Source organism: Mus musculus, chromosome 9 (genome assembly GCF_000001635.26).
Source record: "Mus musculus strain C57BL/6J chromosome 9, GRCm38.p6 C57BL/6J".
In the NCBI taxonomy this organism is placed as follows: Eukaryota; Metazoa; Chordata; class Mammalia; order Rodentia; family Muridae; genus Mus; species Mus musculus.
In genome coordinates, this window is record NC_000075.6 from 57,588,810 (window position 1) to 57,606,373 (window position 17,564).

The following is a 17,564-nucleotide window of genomic DNA, read 5'->3' on the forward strand; positions in this document are numbered from 1 at the left end:
GTCAATGGTGGACTTGGGAGGGCTATAGCCTACTGAAGTACAGACTAAGGGCCTACTAAGATAGGTGAGGTGACAGTTAAGGTTGTTGGTGGCTGAGCTGTGCTGGACGACAGACCACTCAACTCTAGGGAAAGAGTTGAAAGGCAGAATCGAGGACCCTGGCAATGGCAACTTGGTCTCTTCCAAAGGCATTTAAATTGTTTTTCGCCAAGCATAGTGGCACATACCGTTAGTCCCAGCACTCCGAGGCCAGACTGCTCTACAAAGTAAGTTCCAGGAGAGCCAGGGCTACTCAGAGAAACCTTGTCTTCCAAAACCAAATAAACGAATGAATAAGGGCCAGAGCACGTGTGATGATCAGAGAAGAACTTGCTGGAGTCCGTTCTCCCTCGTCACCCTGTGGGGCCCTGGGATTTTCATATCCACTGCTTCTGGTCTTGAAGGGCAGGGAGTGAGCCAGGCTCTTCCTCCCGCCCCCTACGTAGGTGGTCTCTAGGATGCCATTCCCATGTGATCGTGTCCGCAGTCCTCGACACAACTCTACACCCACTAAAGCCTCAGTGTCTGAAACCTGCCTGGCAATCCTTGGCAGAGGGTGTCACCCAGCCCGCTGCCGGCGGGGAGGAGCCTCGGAGGGGAGGTGTCGAGCCGCGCTTCCGGCGGGCAGCGCCGGGGCCCTGCGGAGTCCCGCCTCGCCGCCCCTCGAGCGCCCCCAGCTTCTCTGCTGGCCGGAACCTGCACCCCGAACCAGGAAGCACCTGGCGGCGGGCGCGGGATGGCTGGGCCCAGCTGGGGTCTCCCTCGGCTGGACGGTTTCATCCTTACCGAGCGCCTGGGCAGTGGCACGTACGCCACGGTGTACAAGGCCTACGCCAAGGTGGGTGTGGGCGGGTCGTGCCGGAGGTGTCCCGGCGCCGGGCACCCGACTCCCGTGCCAGCCAACTCCCTGCAAGCCCGGCTGGGTCACGGGCCAAGCTGAGCAGGAAAGGCGACCGCCTTGAGAGCAGTAAGGCCACAGTGGCTGCCCAAGCTGGTAGAGGAGGCTGGAGCTAACCGCCCCTTTTAGGTTTTAAAAACAGCCACGCCAGTTTGGTCTGGAGGTGCGGGCGATGACCTAAGGGAATCTCTGTGTCAGTGGCTGAAGAACCGGCTCTGCACGGAAGTTGCCTTAGGGGCTGGGAGGAGTCTGGGGTCAGACTCCCAGGAGGCAGCACCAGTTAGAATGCAGAGTGGATAGCTCTTTAAATAGTGACATCCCCCGCCCCCTAACCCTCCCCGCCCCCCCTCTAGAAAGTGATGCGGTGGGTTAGAAGCACGGCGTTGGAGAACACTTGCTGGGGTGGGATTCCCGAATCCGGATGCCTCGTTGATTTGAGACGTGGAAGCTGGGAAACTTGGAGGTCCATGGAGAGTGGACAGACTCCAAACAGGGGAAAGTTTGCAGACTCAGAGCCCACTCCAGCCCATGGGGTCGGCCCCTTCAAAACAGACACCCCAAATTTTCTGTACCACAGAAGGATACTCGGGAAGTGGTAGCCATAAAATGCGTGGCCAAGAAGAGTCTCAACAAGGCGTCAGTGGAAAACCTCCTGACTGAGATTGAGATCCTCAAGGGCATTCGGCACCCCCATATCGTGCAGCTGAAAGACTTCCAGGTCTGAGCCCAGGAAGGGGTGCCTCCAAAGGCGGCTGGAGAAGGGACAGCGCCTAAAGCTGTCTCTCTCTCTCTCTCTCTCTCTCTCTCTCTCTCTCTCTCGCTCCCTTTTTTTGGGGGGGGTTCAAGACAGGGTTTCTCTGTATAGCCCTGGCTGTCCTGGAACTCACGCTCTCTCTCTTTACTTGCAACCACAGTGGGACAATGACAATATCTACCTCATCATGGAGTTCTGTGCAGGGGGTGACCTGTCTCGCTTCATTCATACCCGCAGGATCCTGCCTGAGAAGGTGGCCCGTGTTTTCATGCAGCAGTTGGGTAAAAAGCTTGTGACACACCCCGTGGCTTCTTCTCCCCTATCCCAATGCTTTGCAGTCTGCCATGTTGTGTCCCTAGCATCTGTAGGGAATTCAGGCTTCCACATGGAGAACATGATGTAAGAACCTTGTGGCATCTTCCAGGGCCCAGTAGGTGGAACCCAAGTGCTTTAGTGAGGGAGAATGCAACGTCCTTAAGGGCTGGGGCTTTTCTGGAGGCTCCTTGAAGGGAGGGTGGTTTTATGAAGGGTACAGAGAACAGGCACTTGGGAACTCTTAGAAGTAGCCAGAGTCTGTTGCTTCTATATATTCTGTAGCTCAGCCAGAACAGCGCTGCAGTAATAGAGCTGTACGGGGATAGGTGGAGGCCTGGGGAGGGGAGAGGCAGGTGGGAAAGAGGCTCTGACTTATTTTCTGGTGGCTGACTCCTCAGCTAGTGCCCTGCAGTTCCTGCATGAACGAAACATCTCTCACTTGGATCTGAAACCGCAGAACATCCTGCTGAGCTCTTTGGAGAAGCCCCACCTGAAACTGGCAGGTCTGCGTCTGGAACAGCAGGGTGGCAGTTCATTTAGAGTGGGTGAACAGTGAGCTCCTGGCTGTGCTGCTTCCTCAGCGGCCTGGTTCCCAGGGGTCGCTCTGTTAAGTCATTAGTGACAGATCAGGAGGTGTAGAGCTGAGCCCGGCGCCAAAAGGTAGCACCCATTCCCAGGCTGCCCACACTTTCTGTCCTGCAGGGTGGTGGGTGGAGCTAGGGATCAAGTCTGAATTAGAGTTGGGGTTCAGTCTGGAACTAGTGCCAATGTGTGACCAGCATCCAGGATCAGTCTGTGAGCTCTGTTCTTAGGGTTAGGGCTCAGTCTGGACGGCTGAGGAGAACACTTAACAGTGGACAGGTGTTTGTGGTTCTGGTAAGATATAAAGAATGGGCTTGAGTTTGGAGGCCAGTGATCATGACGTAACTTAGTTCTGGGGCTGGGATGGGGCTTTCTGTGGAATTGTATTTGAGATAGGTTTAAGGAAAAGGTGCTTAAGAGGCCATGTGCCATGCAGAGGGTTTCCCCGAGCCGCCCCCCCCCCCCCAGGGATATAGGAGTATTGCACAGGGGAGGAGGCGGGAGTAGTACAGGTGAGTCTAGGGTGGGGAGGAGCCCTGACTGGCCTCATAGGAGCAGCTGGGATTTGAACCCTGGGCCTGCCCTCTTGCCTGCAGACTTTGGCTTTGCCCAGCACATGTCCCCGTGGGACGAAAAACACGTGCTCCGTGGCTCCCCGCTCTATATGGCTCCTGAGATGGTGTGTCGGCGGCAGTATGATGCGCGTGTGGACCTCTGGTCTGTGGGGGTGATCCTGTACGGTGAGACTTCTCTTCCCTTGTTGTCCACCCTGAGAGTTACTCTGTATTTGGGCCAGGCTTTTCTGGGCCTCTCCTGGGTTCAGATGAGAATTAAGGGCTCTACTCTGAGGGATTTTTGGTCCCCGTTCTGTGGACGAGCTAGGCCAGACTTAACCCTGTTCCCTTCCGGCCCCTCCTCTGCCTTCTTCCACAGAAGCCCTCTTTGGGCAGCCCCCCTTTGCCTCCAGATCGTTCTCAGAGCTAGAAGAAAAGATTCGCAGCAATCGGGTGATTGAGGTGCGTCTGGCAGGGTCTAGGCATCCACCGGGGATTGAGGGACTCAAGGCCCAGAAGTTTGTTCAGCACTGCAGTGCAGGCTCTGGGCCTTTCATGGCAGTGGGGCATGTTCTGTGGTGGAAGCCTAGAGTCTGGTCCGTTCCTGAGGATCCATATCAGCCACGACAGGCAACAAATGACCAGGCCCAATCTTCCCATAGTCCGGGGCTGGAGGCAAATACCCATTTGATAGGAGACTGATAAAGGATGCTTGGCTCTCTTCCTGCACATCACCGGGACTTGCCATGATCCACTCAGATTACCCACAGCAAACACGTACCCTTATGGGGGTTCCTAACAGGCCTTGGGCTTTGGGCTCAGATGTTGGAGCCTTCTGTGATGTGTCTCTGCTCTATGCCTCTGTAGCTCCCTCTTCGGCCCCAACTCTCCCTAGACTGCCGGGACCTGTTGCAGCGACTTCTAGAGCGGGACCCCGCCCGTCGAATCTCCTTCAAGGACTTCTTTGCCCATCCCTGGGTGGACCTGGAGCACATGCCCAGTGGGGAGAGCCTGGCACAGGCAGTAAGCAGACTGATGGGGATAGGGTGGGCTGGGTCTCATTTGCCTGCTCTTGGTGGTGAATAGGTGATCGGCTCACAGAAGTAGAGCAGGTTGCCACAGGGCACAGGGGTGGGATTGCTGACTGATGCTACTTGCTGTGGCATTAGGAAGGTAGGTCTGATTGCTGATCCTCCAATTTCCCCCCCAGAGGGCCCTTGTGGTGGAGGCTGTGAAGAAGGACCAGGAGGGGGATGCTGCCGCTGCCCTGTCGCTCTACTGCAAGGCTCTGGACTTCTTTGTACCTGCGCTACACTGTGAGAACCAGGCCATTCCTATAACCTGTGTGCAGAGGGGGGCAGGAGTTGGGTCAGGCTCCCCATTCAGAGCTTAGGGGAGATGGTGCAGAAGATCAACGTGGAACTGAGTATCTGAAGATTGCAAAGGGCTTACTGTGGGGTAGGCTTTCAGGACAGCATCCTCATATGAACCCTTCACCTTCTGCAGACGAAGTGGATGCCCAGAGGAAGGAGGCAATTAAGGCGAAGGTGGGTGAACTCCCCAGGAGAAAATGGGTGGACATGAAAGGAGAGACCAGAGATGATGCCAGAGCCTCTGGCAAATGACATTCTTAGATTTGAAACCTCTCCCACGAGATAGAGCTAGGGGAAGTGGGTGGGCCAGGCTAGCTTGTTGGGTGGCTGCCATGGTTAGCGTGAGGCAGTCACTAAGGACTAGAGGCAAACTTGGAGGTGGGTGCAGGATAGGGGGATAGCCCTCAGCCCCACATTCTCTTACAGGTGGGACAGTATGTGTCCCGGGCAGAGGAGCTCAAAGCCATTGTCTCCTCCTCCAATCAGGCCCTGCTAAGACAGGGCACAACTGTCCAAGAGCTGCTTCGAGGTAGGCTTCTGTCCCTGTCTGTGCACAAGTCCTGGCCAACCCACTCCATCACAGCAGGGACTGACAGGGCCTTCCTATGCGAAAACAACAGGCTGCTCCCTCACCATGAGCCTTTACTCTCACATCAGAGATGGCCCGTGACAAACCACGCCTCCTGGCTGCCCTGGAAGTGGCCTCAGCTGCCCTGGCCAAGGTTCGTTGCTCAATGGGAGGAGTCCGGGTGGGACAGAAAGGACACCAAGGCACAATATAGAATGGTGTGTCGCCCCTCTGGCTGTAGGAGGAGGAAGCTGGCAAAGAGCAGGATGCCCTGGACCTGTACCAGCACAGCCTCGGGGAGCTGCTAGTGCTGTTGGCAGGTAAGGCCCCAGCACTGGTACGGGCCCTGCCTCTGGTTACCCTGTCCTCACCATCTCCGCTCTCCTTACAGCAGAGGCCCCAGGCCGAAGGCGGGAGCTCCTTCACACCGAGGTAGGGGTGGGAGTCGAGAAGTGCTCCTTTCCCTCCTCCTACTCAGGTCTGTGGGACATAAATAGATCGCATATGGACTTTCCTTGCCTCAGAATTGTGAGGTCAGTGACCCAGGACTTCTGTGCCTAGATTAAACCAAAAGTCTGCCGGGCTCCTACAACAGGGAACAGATAGTGTTATCAGAGACAAGGCCATTCTAATGAGACAGAGGGTTCTGGGGCGCAGCAGGGGTGAGGAGGCACTTGAACCCTCCTCACGTCTGCCCATGTCGTCTCTTGGCAGGTTCAGAACCTCATGGCTCGAGCTGAATACCTGAAGGAGCAGATCAAGGTGGGCACGAACGGGCCTCACTGGGCAGTGGCTTGTGGGTTCCTCCTCTCTGTGGTTGTATGTGGGCTCTGACTTCTGATGTCCAGCTGTCTCCATCTTACCCCTCGCTTTGCTTTGACATCCCACAGATAAGGGAGTCTCACTGGGAAGCGGAGAGTCTGGACAAAGAGGGGCTGTCGGAGTCTGTTCGTAGTTGTGAGTCCTGCTCTGGGGTGTGACAGCCTATAACAGGGTTTTGCCTCTCCTGTAAGAGACCCAAGCTTGACCTTCCTCTTTCACCTCTGTTAGCTTGCACACTGCAGTGACACCGGAAGGAGCAGCGGATGGAGCACAACCCTAGAGAGAAGCTGCATTACCAACTCAGGTTGACACCTGCACACCTGGGACCTTCCTGGACGAGCAGCTCCCACATGCTGGTTCCCAGCATTCCTCTGAGTGTTCTCCACCCTTGGGGCGTCTGGTGGCAGGTGTACTAAGCTCTGGGAGAATTACTTGAATGTGACCTTGTCATTAGGTGACTGCTGGTCTAAGCCTGTCCGGCTTCAGGACACCATCACCCCGTTGTGTTTTGTTCTGCAAAGAGGACGTCATGCCTCTTCAGGACACTTGCTACCAGACAGCTGCTGTACCTGGGCCACCCCTCCCTGGGAGCCTTTATTCCAACCCTACTTTTTTTCTTGCACTGGAATGGGACACTCGGATACCCTCAGGGACTACCTACCTGACAGTATGCTCTCGGCTCTCAGACCTCTCCAGTCTTCCTGCGAGCTCAGAGCTGCCATCCTTTTCAGTTCTTTAAGACAATCCTTCATGCATGAAAGTCATGCCCTTTGTAAAGGTGGAATACATGTGAGAACCCCAGACCTTCCCTGCCTTGGCATGGAGGAGGGGTCCTCATACCCCCACTTACAGCTCTCTTTGAGGGGATATGCCACACTAGTCACATGGTGGACCCTGAGCTAGAGCTGGGTCTTGGCTGGGTCTTCCCCTCTGTCCTATTAAGCTATGGATACATCCACAGCTTATACCCTGTATGAGCTGGAGAAGAACTTACGTATCTGGAGTTACTGGAAGATTGCTCTTTTTTTTTTTCTTCTTTAAACACCCCCTCCCCCAGGTCATCATCTTGTTTCAGATTTTTATTCAAATTCTTATTGAAGGCTGATTTTTGAATAAGGAGCAGAGGAGCTGTTCTGCCACAAATGACCCCCAAATGACAGGCACTGAGACTTTCTTTCTTCCTTCCTTCCTTCCTTCCTTCCTTCCTTCCTTCCTTCCTTCCTTCCTTCCTTCCTTTCTTTCTTTCTTTCTTTCTTTCTTTCTTTCTTTCTTTCTTTCTTTCTTTCTTTCTTTCTTCTTTCTTCCTCTGTGTGTGTGTGGGGTGTGTGTGTGTGTGTGTGTGTGTGTGTGTGTGTGTGTGTGAAGGGTTATTTCTAAAGTTAGAGAATACTGGTGATTTTCAATCATTCTGCCCTTAACCGCCTCCTTAGGGCAAAATGGAACACCCTCCTTGCTAGAGGCTGGATGTATGTAAAGACTATAGTTCATTGTTTCTCTATTAAATTATTTTCCATACTTATGCATTTCTTCTTGCCTTGGAAAAATAGGTGAAGTGATCCTGCTCATACCAGGAGAAGCTGGGGAGCCTGACTAGTGTGGCCCAGAGGGAAGTGACTGTACACCTGCCTCTTGCCTTTAGTCTCTGGGACCCAGAAGTCCTGCTGACTGCCACTATTCCTGCCAACCACCTAGTGTGTGTTGTTGGGAGCAGGGCGTCAGGATGGATGGATAGACCTGGGAGCCCAATGAGGCCTTATTTCTGCATACCTCGGCATAGTGGCAGGTGGTAGCCCTCTAGAACAGTCCCCTGTAGACCATCCCGCCCTGCACACTCCCAGGAGCCTCCTGACTCTGGGCCAACAGTGAATGAGCAAGCTGGGTTTTAGGAAAAGAGAATCTTTTAGGGTTCCTTCTCATATCTAGTCCCCCAAAGATCCCCAGATCTTCCTGGGTCTGATACAGGAGGGACCAAGACAGAATGAATTCCCCTGACGCCTTTGGCCTAGCCATTGGGGGGCAGTGTACAGCAGTGTCCTATAGGGTGAGGGAGCTGCTGAAGTCTCTGTTAGTTCTGTTCCTTGGCCCAATGCTTGGATTGTACAATTGGGCTATTGGTGAACGTGCCCAGTAAGACTCACAAGGCAATGTGTGTAGGCCTGGTATATAGCACAAGTACAATAAAATGTTATTTTCAACTGTAGGGAGAAACACATACTTGAGATTTTCTCTGGAAATGAAGTAGATGAAAAGTTTCAGGAAGGAAAAATAAGGAAAGAAAGAGGAGGGGATGACTGGAGAGGGCTGGCTGGGAAGGGACAGGATGACAGGATGGGTGACCCTCACAAGACAGGAAGGGAGAGGGGCAATTGTCTCCAGACCACTGTTTACTGTGATGGCCATACCGGCCAGCTGGCTGGGAACAAGGACCTGAGCTTCTTACACAGGGTGTCTGAGCAATGGGCCCATGTGGGACACCCAGTGCAGGAGGTGCAGCATGGGAGTCTGAGGCTCTCCCGAGCATTGAATTGATGTCCTCCAGGCAGCTCTCGTCGATCCACCCCAAAGCAGGGAGGCAGGCAGCCTGGGAGCTGGAACAAACAGGGAGCGGGATCCGGAGAGCTTTCCGAGTGGCACGGGCCTAGAGGAGACTTCACGTTTGTGTTTCAAATATTTTCCTTATGAGAGGTGGAGAATTGCTGTCACTTCAAGGCTTTCAAAAATGTCTGTCTAGGAGCTGCACCCCCTTGCCTTCCCATCTCCACTCTCCCACTACCAGACCAAGCCAAGGTCAGCACCCGACCTCAACCTCCTATTTTCCCATGGACCTACCCTGGAAGGAACAGATGAGCCTTTGGAATAGACCACAGGACCCAGGTGTCTCTGGGCCCAGCCTGCGCCTCCCCCACCTTCCTTAGTTTTTGGTTTGGTTTGGTTTGGTTTGGTTTCCCCCAACTGGGGATATAGGAAAGGATATAAGGTTGTCTGGAAGGAAGGAGTCCATCCCCAGAGGCCAAGTTGCTGTCCCAGCCCTCCCTAAGAGGACAATGGCCCCAACTATGAGGCTGAGGAGGCAGGAGGCATGAGGCACATCATCTGGCCAGCCCCCACCGCCACCTCAACCCCCCCCACACACACACACACAGTAATTCACACTATCAAACACACAGAGACACAGAAACAAAGCTGTGTCCAACCTACATTCCTGGCTACAGAAATGCAGGCACAGGTCTTGCTGAGACAGAGGCAGCCTCAGCATTACTGTGCCCTGGACCCAGGCCAGTGGGCTCCCCATGCCTCATACAGACTAGAACTAGCAATGTCCGGCAGTCACAGGGTTAGAGGCAGGACAGTGGGCTCCACAGCTCCCCGACCCTGCTGGAACCTCAGCTCTGTGGGACAGAGGACAGACGCTCCTGCCTGCCCAGTGCTGAGCCAGAGCCTCAGCTGGGTCAATAGGCACTGTCAGACGCTCAGCTGGATAAGGGAACATGCCCCAGATGTCCCCAGTGCCTGCCTAGGGCTTCCAGTGTCTGAAGAGGGACCATCTGGCTGTTGGGGTGAAAAGGGAGACCCTGTACATTCCAAACCCTGGCCACCCTCCCTGCCCCCACCCTGGGAAACAGCTGGCCTTAGGAAGCCACTTGTTATCTCTGCACTCCTCTTCCCACTGGGAACTGGGCCTGAGCTGCCTGGGTGGGTGGGAAGCAGGAAGAGTGGACTGGAGGCTCCTTAGGTCGGGCCCCGGGGGTGCCACTGAGTTCTCTGGAATCCTGAGTGTCGTGGAGTCAGACACCTTGATTTGTACGCTGTGGAGTAGGAGGATCAGGCAGGCTGTGTGTTTTTGATTTCCCCTGTCCTGGGATAGTCTTCCCTCGGAATCCCTCACCCATCTTGGGAATTCTTTCTCATTTTTCCTTAAGAAGAAATCTATGCTTGCTATGGATGGGGGTGGGGTGGGGAGGGCAGATAAAAAGAATTTGGGTCAGAAAGACTTTTTTTTTTTCATCACTACTGGACATTTCCAGTGTCCCACAAGGGGAAAGAAGGAAAGAGGAAAGGAGAAAGCAAAAGGATGGGAGGAGAGAGGCCTGAAGCATCAGGACCTATTTGGTAGAGGAAGGGTTTAGGCACTGTTAAAGGGGGGACTCTTGGGGGTCAATGGCTTCCTTTGTGGCCTTCACTTCATACCAGATAGTCCTGGAACATACGACTATAAAACAAGAGCATGGAACCAGGATGGGGAGAGAGCTGGGACTTGGGTGGCCCTGTGCAGAAGACAGCTCCAGCTTGGCTGGGTTAGCCGCTCCCTGTAAAGGGCGTGGAACCAAGAGTGCGCATGGTATTGGGGGATGCAGATGAACACATGGGTAGGGAGGCAAATCCTTAGCACAGCTGACGCAGATGGACAGGGTCGCCTCAGCCTGCTCACTTTATTCATCTTTGCCTGGGCTTCAGACTGGCTCTTTTGCCCCAGAGCCTGCTCTGCTCCATTCCAGGGACACTGAAGACAGCTCAGGGCCTCTTGGGGTTCAAGAGGGTCAGTGAGGAGACAGAGTTCCCTCCCGCCTCCTGACCCCAGGCGCCAAACAGCCCTGCTTTGACAGGGTTCAGTGAGTGTCCCCATGCACCCTTACCACCTGACCTGCCATGCTGGCCTCCTTCTCAGCCAGCAAAGCACTGAGGGGGAGGGGGCTGTCCAATCCCATTAGGCAGAAGGCCCCTGAGGGTGGAGGGCCTGCTGTTGATGCTGGCCTAGGCAGCCCATGCTCCCCCACCCCCAGCTTGGGGCTCCTTTGGGAAGGTCAGAAAAGGGTTTTTGTCCAGTGGCTGCTAATCCCTTCCTCAGGGGGTGGACTAGGAGCATATGAGAGATGCAGGTGCCTCCCCCAGGATGCTCAAAGGATGCTCAGTAGGAGAGCCTCAGGCAGCCCTCCTCAGGGCATGGATCCCTTCTGTCCTCGCCCTTTCAATGCTTCCTTCCCCTTTCAGCTTTCCCAGTCAAGATTACCTACCCTTCCCTGCTCTTATTTTATAGAGAAACCTAATAGGAACTTTGCCCTTGAAACAAACTGCTTTTCCTGCCTGTAATACTGATGGCTTCCCCACAGGCTGGCACTTATTCTGTGAGGCCAAGAGGCACCAGGTGCCTGTAGCACTTTCCTTCTGCCCTGCAAGCCCCGGAGATGACCACTGGAGCAGATACTTGGGACTTCCAGAATGCTATCCCTACCCTGCCTGCCAGGCATCAGTGAGTATGATGACATTTGGAGTCTTCATTTAAGAACTTTTTTCCCCCTTTTTATTCCTCATTAAAGTCATACATAGTGTTGCTGCACATCTGTAATCCTAGCACTTGGGAGGCTAGCTTGGGCTACATAGTGAGATCCCATCTCTAAGACAAAGGGGCTGGAGAGAGGGCTCAGTGCTTTTCCAGACACAGATTCAATTCTCAGCACCCACATGACAACTCAAAACCATCTGTAACTCCAGGCACAGGGCATCTGACGCCTTGTTCTGACCTCCTTGGTCACCAAGCACACATGAGCAAAGACATGTGTGCAGACAAATATTCATACACATAGAGTAATTAAATTTAAAAACACCACCAAACACAGGAGAAGGATGCAGCCTGTTGGTGCGTGCCTAACATGTACAAAGGCCTTGGTTAGGTTCGAAGCACAGCAGAAGTTACATGTGATAGCCTGTTCCTGTAAGCAGGGTACTTGGGAAGTTGAGGCAAGATGATCAGAAGCCCAAGATCATTCCTGCCTACCTAGGAGTTTGAGGCTAGCCTGAGCTACATGAGATTCTGTCTGAAAGAAAACAAAATGACAATAATACCAACTAACACACATACAGAGAGAGAAAGGGAGAGGGGGGAGGGGGAGGGGGAACACAGAGAGAGAAGAAAACCCGGCAGAAACTGAAACACACTGCCTAAACACAAACTTTGAGGACACCAGCTTGCCATCTCAGGCCACCTCCCTGTGAGGTGGGACTAACACTGTCTTCACCACCAGGTCTCACTCAGTGTAGCATGACTGCTGGCTCCTCAGCCTCTGTTACTTTAAAGAATGTGTTACAACAGCTGATAAGCAGCATGGTGTGTGGGGGGAGGGGCTGTGGGTGTGGCTGAGTGGCAGACCATTTGCCTTAGTATGCAGTGTGTGAGGCCCTGGGTCCCCCAGCACTACCAAGGAGGTGGGGGTGGGGGACAAATGGCTACTCTTTGAAACACGTATTATTCTTGGGGAGGAGAACTCTTCATTTAACATAGGCTCAGGGATGCAGAGCAGAGCCAGGTTGGAGCACAATGATGCTTTTTTTCTCTGTTTCATTCTCCATCTCTTAGGTGAGGGGAAAGTACAGGACAGGTGTCAGAGACAGCCCTTTCTCTAGTCTCAGGAACACCCTAAGCTCCATCTTCCCGTGTACCTCTCCATCCAGATGGCTGCCACACCCTCCTCACTCTTAGTGCTTAGACTTAACTTCATCTGGCCAAAGGGCATCTGCTCCCTCAGTGAGGCCCCACCCTCACCTGCAGCCCTGATTCTCTCCTAGAATCCTCTGAAGCTGCAGGTGAAGAAGCAGATGAGGTCCCTCAAAAGGGCAGGCCTGGGGCCTGTGAACCCCAAGTCAGCAGGAAGTGGGAAGATAGCCACGTCATTTGGAATTTTTATTTTTCACTGAACGAGAAGAGGAAATTCCAACTATGGAATCCAGAGAATTCTACAGGAACAGAACACAGTTTGGCTCAGCCCTGGGCCCAGAGGAGGCCTGGAGCTACTGTTCAGTGCCAGCTCCATCCCTGGCACTCTGCCCCTCACACAGCATTGCTCAGCTCCCAGAACCCACAGTGGCAGCTGTGTGATGCTGGGACTGCAGCTGCTGCCCTGCCCAAGAAGGGATGTGGGCTCTATTCTGAGTGGCCAGGAATGCCAATCAGGAGAGAATTTTGGAAATCACTCAGTCCATTCCCATTTTACAGATGGTAAAACCCAGAAAGAAGAAAAGCTTCTAGGATCATAAAGGTAGGGATAAGAGCAGGTCTTCTGTGTGCCCAGAGGCTCTCCTAAGGGCCTCTGGGTGCTGGTATCTGGAGGGGCTGGGAGCCCAGGAGACGTGTGTCTGTGTGTGCCAGGATGCATCTGTGGCAAATGAGCCAGGGCTTCTGTGTCCTCTTGTGAGTGCTCTTGTGTGAAGAACAGGAGGCTGTACCCAGAAAGGGTTGGGCTAATTCTATCAACTCGGGGAAACTTTCCAGGCAGCGGAGGGAGAGAGGGAAGAATGGGAACTTTGCTGACAATAAAGAGAGAGAGAGAGAGAGAGAGAGAGAGAGAGAGAGAGAGAGAGAGACCAGAGCTAGAGCTGGACATGGACGAGACGGCTCAGGCTAGGCTGGGGCAGGGAAAGCAGAGTCCAAAATGGACTGGAGGTATCCGGAAGTTGAGACACTCACTCTCTTAGCCCTCATGTGGACCAGCCCTCTGGCCATCCTAGAGGAGAATCCAGGGGGAAGTGGTCACATGATATGGCACTTCTCAGCTGATTGCTTGAGGTCCCCTAGTGTAGTCTGGGCTTTGTCCTTGAGTGAGCTGAGGTCTAGGCCAGGGAGGCTGGCCAGCTGCCCGAGCACAGAGGCCTTATCCTCCTCTTCCTCCGTATCCTCCTCGATCATCTTGGCTAGCTCCCGAGGCAGCTCCACATCTCCGCCTGCCAGCTGGATCTGGCTTTCATCTGTTTCGTTCTGAAGGGAAGAGAGATGAGACAAGGGTGGAGGTCTGTGAGGACCTAGCGGTACAGGGCACAGAGGCTACCCAGGCTGGGTTCTGGGACTCTTGGTTCCAGAGGGCCATATTCCAAGGGAGCTCAGCATCTGCCCCCACATCTGAGTTAAGCCTTTCATGGGTGGACCTGGAGACTTTGCAGACACCAAAGGACTAGCAGAGAGACTAAACCCAAAGGAAAATGCCACTTTGTGACAATTAGCCGAGTCAAGGCTAACTCTAGAACAAAAACAGTGGTGGGTACCATTTGTCAAGACCTAGCCCATGGCTAACAGTGAGGTGGGTGCTTTTAATGGGTTTTTTAGATTAATTTTATTGTTCTTGTGTGTGTGTGTGTGTGTGTGTGTGTGTGTGTGTGTGTGTGTGTGTTGGTGTCCATGGAGACTTGGAGATGGCATCAAACCCCTGGAGCTGGAATTTCAGGCAGTTGCGAGCTTCTGATGTGCATTCTGGGAACTAAATGTCCAGTCTTCGGCAAGAGCAGCACGTGATGTTACCCACTGAGCCATCTCTCTAGCACTGCTTTTACTTTTAGCGATTAAAAAAAATACCTAGGAAAATGCTGGGTGTGGAGGTGTACACGTGTACACCTTTAATCAGAGGCAAGAGGATCTTTGTGAGTTTGAGGCCAGCCTGGTCTACAGAGCTACAAAGTGAGTTCCAGAGCAGCCAGAACTACACAAAGAAACCTTTTTCTCAAAGAAAACAAAGAAAAAGCAACAACAATGCTAGAAAGAGCCAGGAATGGTAGTGCATGCCTTTAATCTCAGCCCTTGGAAGGCAGAGGCCAGTGGATCTCTAGGAGTTCAAAGCCAGCTTGATCTACCATGACAAGATCCAGGTCAGCCAGAGATACATACTGAGACCTGTCTCAAAACAAACAACAAACAAGCAAACAAACAAACAACAGGAAAAACACAGCAGCGGCTCGCATCTATAATCTCAGCACTCAGGAGATGGAAGCAGAAAGGTTAGGAATTCAAGACCATCTTCAGCAACATGGGACCTGATATCTCTGTTTTATGTTACAAATAAGAGAGAGAGAGAGACTCAGAAAACTAAGCAATTTGCCTAAGATCATAAAGCCAGGAAGGGAAGAGAGGGTCGAGATTTAGATCTATATCACTTCTTCCAATATCTGTACTTTTGTACCTACTTAGAGCCACCCTTCTCCCCTGGGCATCTGGGGGGCTGTTCGGGGTCTTGTCCTGTGTCCTACACAGTTGCACTCATGTCTTCCCTTCTCTTCTAGAGTAAAGTCTCTTATGTGATTTATATAAGCATTTGAGCCATGACCCTATTGCTATCTGAACTTGCAGTAATGCAGACTTTCCTTTGAGAGACTTCCAAAAGACTCATGGGAAGTCTGTGACAGCCAGGGGCTCAGTAAGCACTTGGTTGGAGGAGTAAACCTGATTCCACATAGCTGATCTCTGTATTGAAGTAGGAAGCCAAGGCCTGGCCTATGGCACCCTACTCCTCAGAGTAGCCCAGCTCTGGGCACACAAAGGTTACTCTGGTAAGTGGCTTGTCCCATGTAGGTGTAGCATGCTTGTGTGTCAGTCTAGTGCTGCAGCATCTTGGGAAGCACGGGGCAGGAGCTTCCTGAGACAAAGACAGGCATAAGGGGTAGTTGGCTCCTTATGGGCAGACCCATGTAACCTGAAGAGTAGCTTGAGCACTGGAGTAAGCAAGGGCACAGTAGTCACAGGCTTGAGTGCTCCCACCCACTGGTTAAGTCCTTTAGTCTCCCTGAGCTCAGTTTCACAAGCAGTGTCTAGCAGCTCTCTTGAGAGAGTCAGGGGAGAACATGGCTGAGTACCTAGTGCATAGGAGGGAGGAGTCATGGCCTCTCCTCCGACCAGCTCTCCAAATGTAATCAGCAGCCCCGTTAGAGTTCACTCCCTTATAGAGTCTGCTTCCACACTCCTCTGCGTCTCCATGGGCCAGGCTTGACCCAGCTCAGAGAGGTGGAAGTGAAGGAAAAAAGGACTGTTCCCAGAAACACAAACTTGTAAACTTCCAAAGGCCTGGGGTTTGTCTCAGCTCTTGTGAGCATGTTGGTGAATGAATGAATGAATGAATGAATGAATGAAGAAAAGAAATCAAGCACCTTGTGTGATTCTTACGGGCTGAGAGTTGAGGGGTCCTGAGGGAGTCTGAGCTCCCGGTGCTCAGGATCCCAGTAATACCTCACAGGTTAGGCCCTGGATACCTTGGGCAGACGGTATTTGTCTCTGAAGTGACTTCGCAGTGTGGCCCGCTCTGCCTTCCTCTGTGTGAACTGTGCATCTCGCTCCATCCTGTGTGAGAAGAGGATACCAGTTGTGATGTCATCTCAGGGGTTGAGAGAAGGTGTGGGGCCTGCAGAGGAGGGGCTAATATGGTCTGGAAGGAGGCAGTATGGACCTTCCAAACCCCTAGCTGGCCTGTGCCTAGTTAATCCCCTCAGACTAGCAGGCTTAGCTTTTGCCACAACCCACCACCGTGTCCATCCTCTGTGTTCTCCACTCCTGCCAATAGAGAGAGCTGAGTGGGAGGGAGTCTTGTTCTGTCTGAGTCTCTCTCTGAAGATCCTTCGCAATCTCTGACTCAAGTCTCTCTTTGCTTCTCTGACAGGCTGTGTGGAAGGGGCGGTGGGGTTATGTGTGCAGGGGTGTGTGTGGGACAGTCTGGACTTGATCCTAACCTGCTATTTTTGGTATGCCACATTCCTTCCACTTCTGTAAAGTGAGAAAACTTGCAACTCATAAAACAACCGGTACTAAGTTGAGTGACAATAGCTGACATGTCATGAAGATTTGCCACGTGCCAGGCGCTATACTAAAGGGTTAACATGCATTAAGTCATTCAGTCCTCACAGACGTATAGAGCACGTATTGTGATTACCACTTCCAATTTTCCAGAAGGAGAAAGGAAATCACAGAAATGTTAAATGACTTTTCTAAAGTTACTCAGCTAATAAGCAAAGTGAGGATCAGAACCAAGCAACCTCCCCGCAATGTTCAGACCGTCGCTCTCTCTATCTCCACTCTGCCCTAGAACTCTTGCATAGAGTAGGCTCAGTATCTCTGAATACCCCCATCGTGGATCTGTCCCCATGACGCTGAGCCCTGCCAGATGAAAAGTACTTTTCTTACAGCCTCAGGCTCAGAGGAGCCCCAGTTGGAATACATGCGGTTAAGACCAGATCGGATTAAGGGATTACCTATTTCATCAGAGATGCACGTGCACCCTCCCCCACCGCACCCCTACCCCTGCCACACTCTTCACCCTTTCCCCAACCCCCTCTAAGCCAGAGGATGAAGCTGGAACAGGGTCCTGGATTTGAAACGGGATGGCTATAAAATCAGCTCAGAGAGCACCTCTTGCTCTCTTACTATATTTAGGAGAAGTAGAGGGGATCTCTGAGAGGTGGGTGTAGCAGCGTGAGGGTATTTGAGTGAGGGTCACATGAGCGAAGAAGAAATTCCACTTACTTCTCCTCCACCAGTTGCTTCTGATACTCCTCGTACTCTTCTCGGCTCATGCCCTGTGCTTCGGCTGCAGACTTGTCTCCGTCCCCCTTGTCCTCGCCGCCCCCCAGGCTCCCTGTGAGGTTCTTCAGTTGGCCACCCACCATGGACTTCACCATGAACGCCATGGTCTTTTCTGACCACCGCACCAGGCGCCTGGTTCGTCAGCGCCTACTTCAGCACTAAGTCCCGGGGACAGCTCCGGTTGCGAGCTCGCGCCCCACGCTTTGAGCACTGGTCCCTACCTTCCCAAAACCCTCCTCACAGAGGGGGGAGGGTGCGGGGGGGCATGCACGGGGCTGAGAAGCCTGAACCACGTGCCTGCTCCTCACTCCCGCCTTTCCCACGTGCCTTCTT

At 53.0% G+C, this 17,564-nt stretch overlaps 2 protein-coding genes across 8 annotated transcripts; one reads left to right on the forward strand and one right to left on the reverse strand.

Moving 5' to 3' along the window:
- The first annotated feature begins 331 nt into the window (after window positions 1–331).
- Ulk3 (unc-51-like kinase 3) lies at window positions 332–7,424 on the forward strand. Of its 7 annotated transcripts, none has more exons than XR_379456.4 (16): window positions 332–877; window positions 1,515–1,655; window positions 1,852–1,972; window positions 2,405–2,509; window positions 3,185–3,328; window positions 3,522–3,604; window positions 4,010–4,165; window positions 4,353–4,458; window positions 4,649–4,689; window positions 4,942–5,044; window positions 5,173–5,237; window positions 5,325–5,403; window positions 5,475–5,616; window positions 5,798–5,845; window positions 5,974–6,040; window positions 6,134–7,424. XR_379456.4 is itself a non-coding variant. In NM_027895.1 (16 exons), exons 1-16 carry the CDS (start codon window positions 776–778, stop codon window positions 6,148–6,150), a joined length of 1,419 nt encoding a protein of 472 aa, NP_082171.1. In that variant the 5' UTR covers window positions 643–775; the 3' UTR covers window positions 6,151–7,424. The 7 variants fall into 7 exon arrangements, 1 of the variants encoding a protein (NP_082171.1); XR_379457.4 differs by having other exon boundaries at window positions 335–877; window positions 5,136–5,237; window positions 5,475–5,515; NM_027895.1 differs by having other exon boundaries at window positions 643–877; window positions 5,475–5,515.
- Window positions 7,425–11,182: 3,758 nt separating this feature from the next.
- Window positions 11,183–17,472, reverse strand: Cplx3 (complexin 3). Its single transcript, NM_146223.3, has 3 exons — window positions 17,172–17,472; window positions 15,908–15,995; window positions 11,183–13,652 (listed from the first exon to the last, which is right to left on the reverse strand). The coding sequence occupies exons 1-3, from the start codon at window positions 17,333–17,335 to the stop codon at window positions 13,428–13,430; spliced, it is 477 nt and encodes a 158-aa protein (NP_666335.1). The 5' UTR covers window positions 17,336–17,472; the 3' UTR covers window positions 11,183–13,427.
- Window positions 17,473–17,564: the final 92 nt, after the last annotated feature.

Excerpts from the sequence above, each read along its gene's own strand:
- Ulk3 (NM_027895.1), top strand. The coding sequence starts at position 776 with ATGGCTGGGCCCAGCTGGGGTCTCCCTCGGCTGGACGGTTTCATCCTT. Across the intron at positions 878-1,514 it reads TGTACAAGGCCTACGCCAAG|AAGGATACTCGGGAAGTGGT; the intron begins GTGGGTGTGGGC and ends TCTGTACCACAG. Across the intron at positions 4,690-4,941 it reads AGGAGGCAATTAAGGCGAAG|GTGGGACAGTATGTGTCCCG; the intron begins GTGGGTGAACTC and ends ATTCTCTTACAG.
- Cplx3 (NM_146223.3), bottom strand. The coding sequence starts at position 17,335 with ATGGCGTTCATGGTGAAGTCCATGGTGGGTGGCCAACTGAAGAACCTC. Across the intron at positions 15,996-17,171 it reads AAGCAACTGGTGGAGGAGAA|GATGGAGCGAGATGCACAGT; the intron begins GTAAGTGGAATT and ends CTTCTCACACAG. Across the intron at positions 13,653-15,907 it reads ACAAATACCGTCTGCCCAAG|AACGAAACAGATGAAAGCCA; the intron begins GTATCCAGGGCC and ends TCTTCCCTTCAG.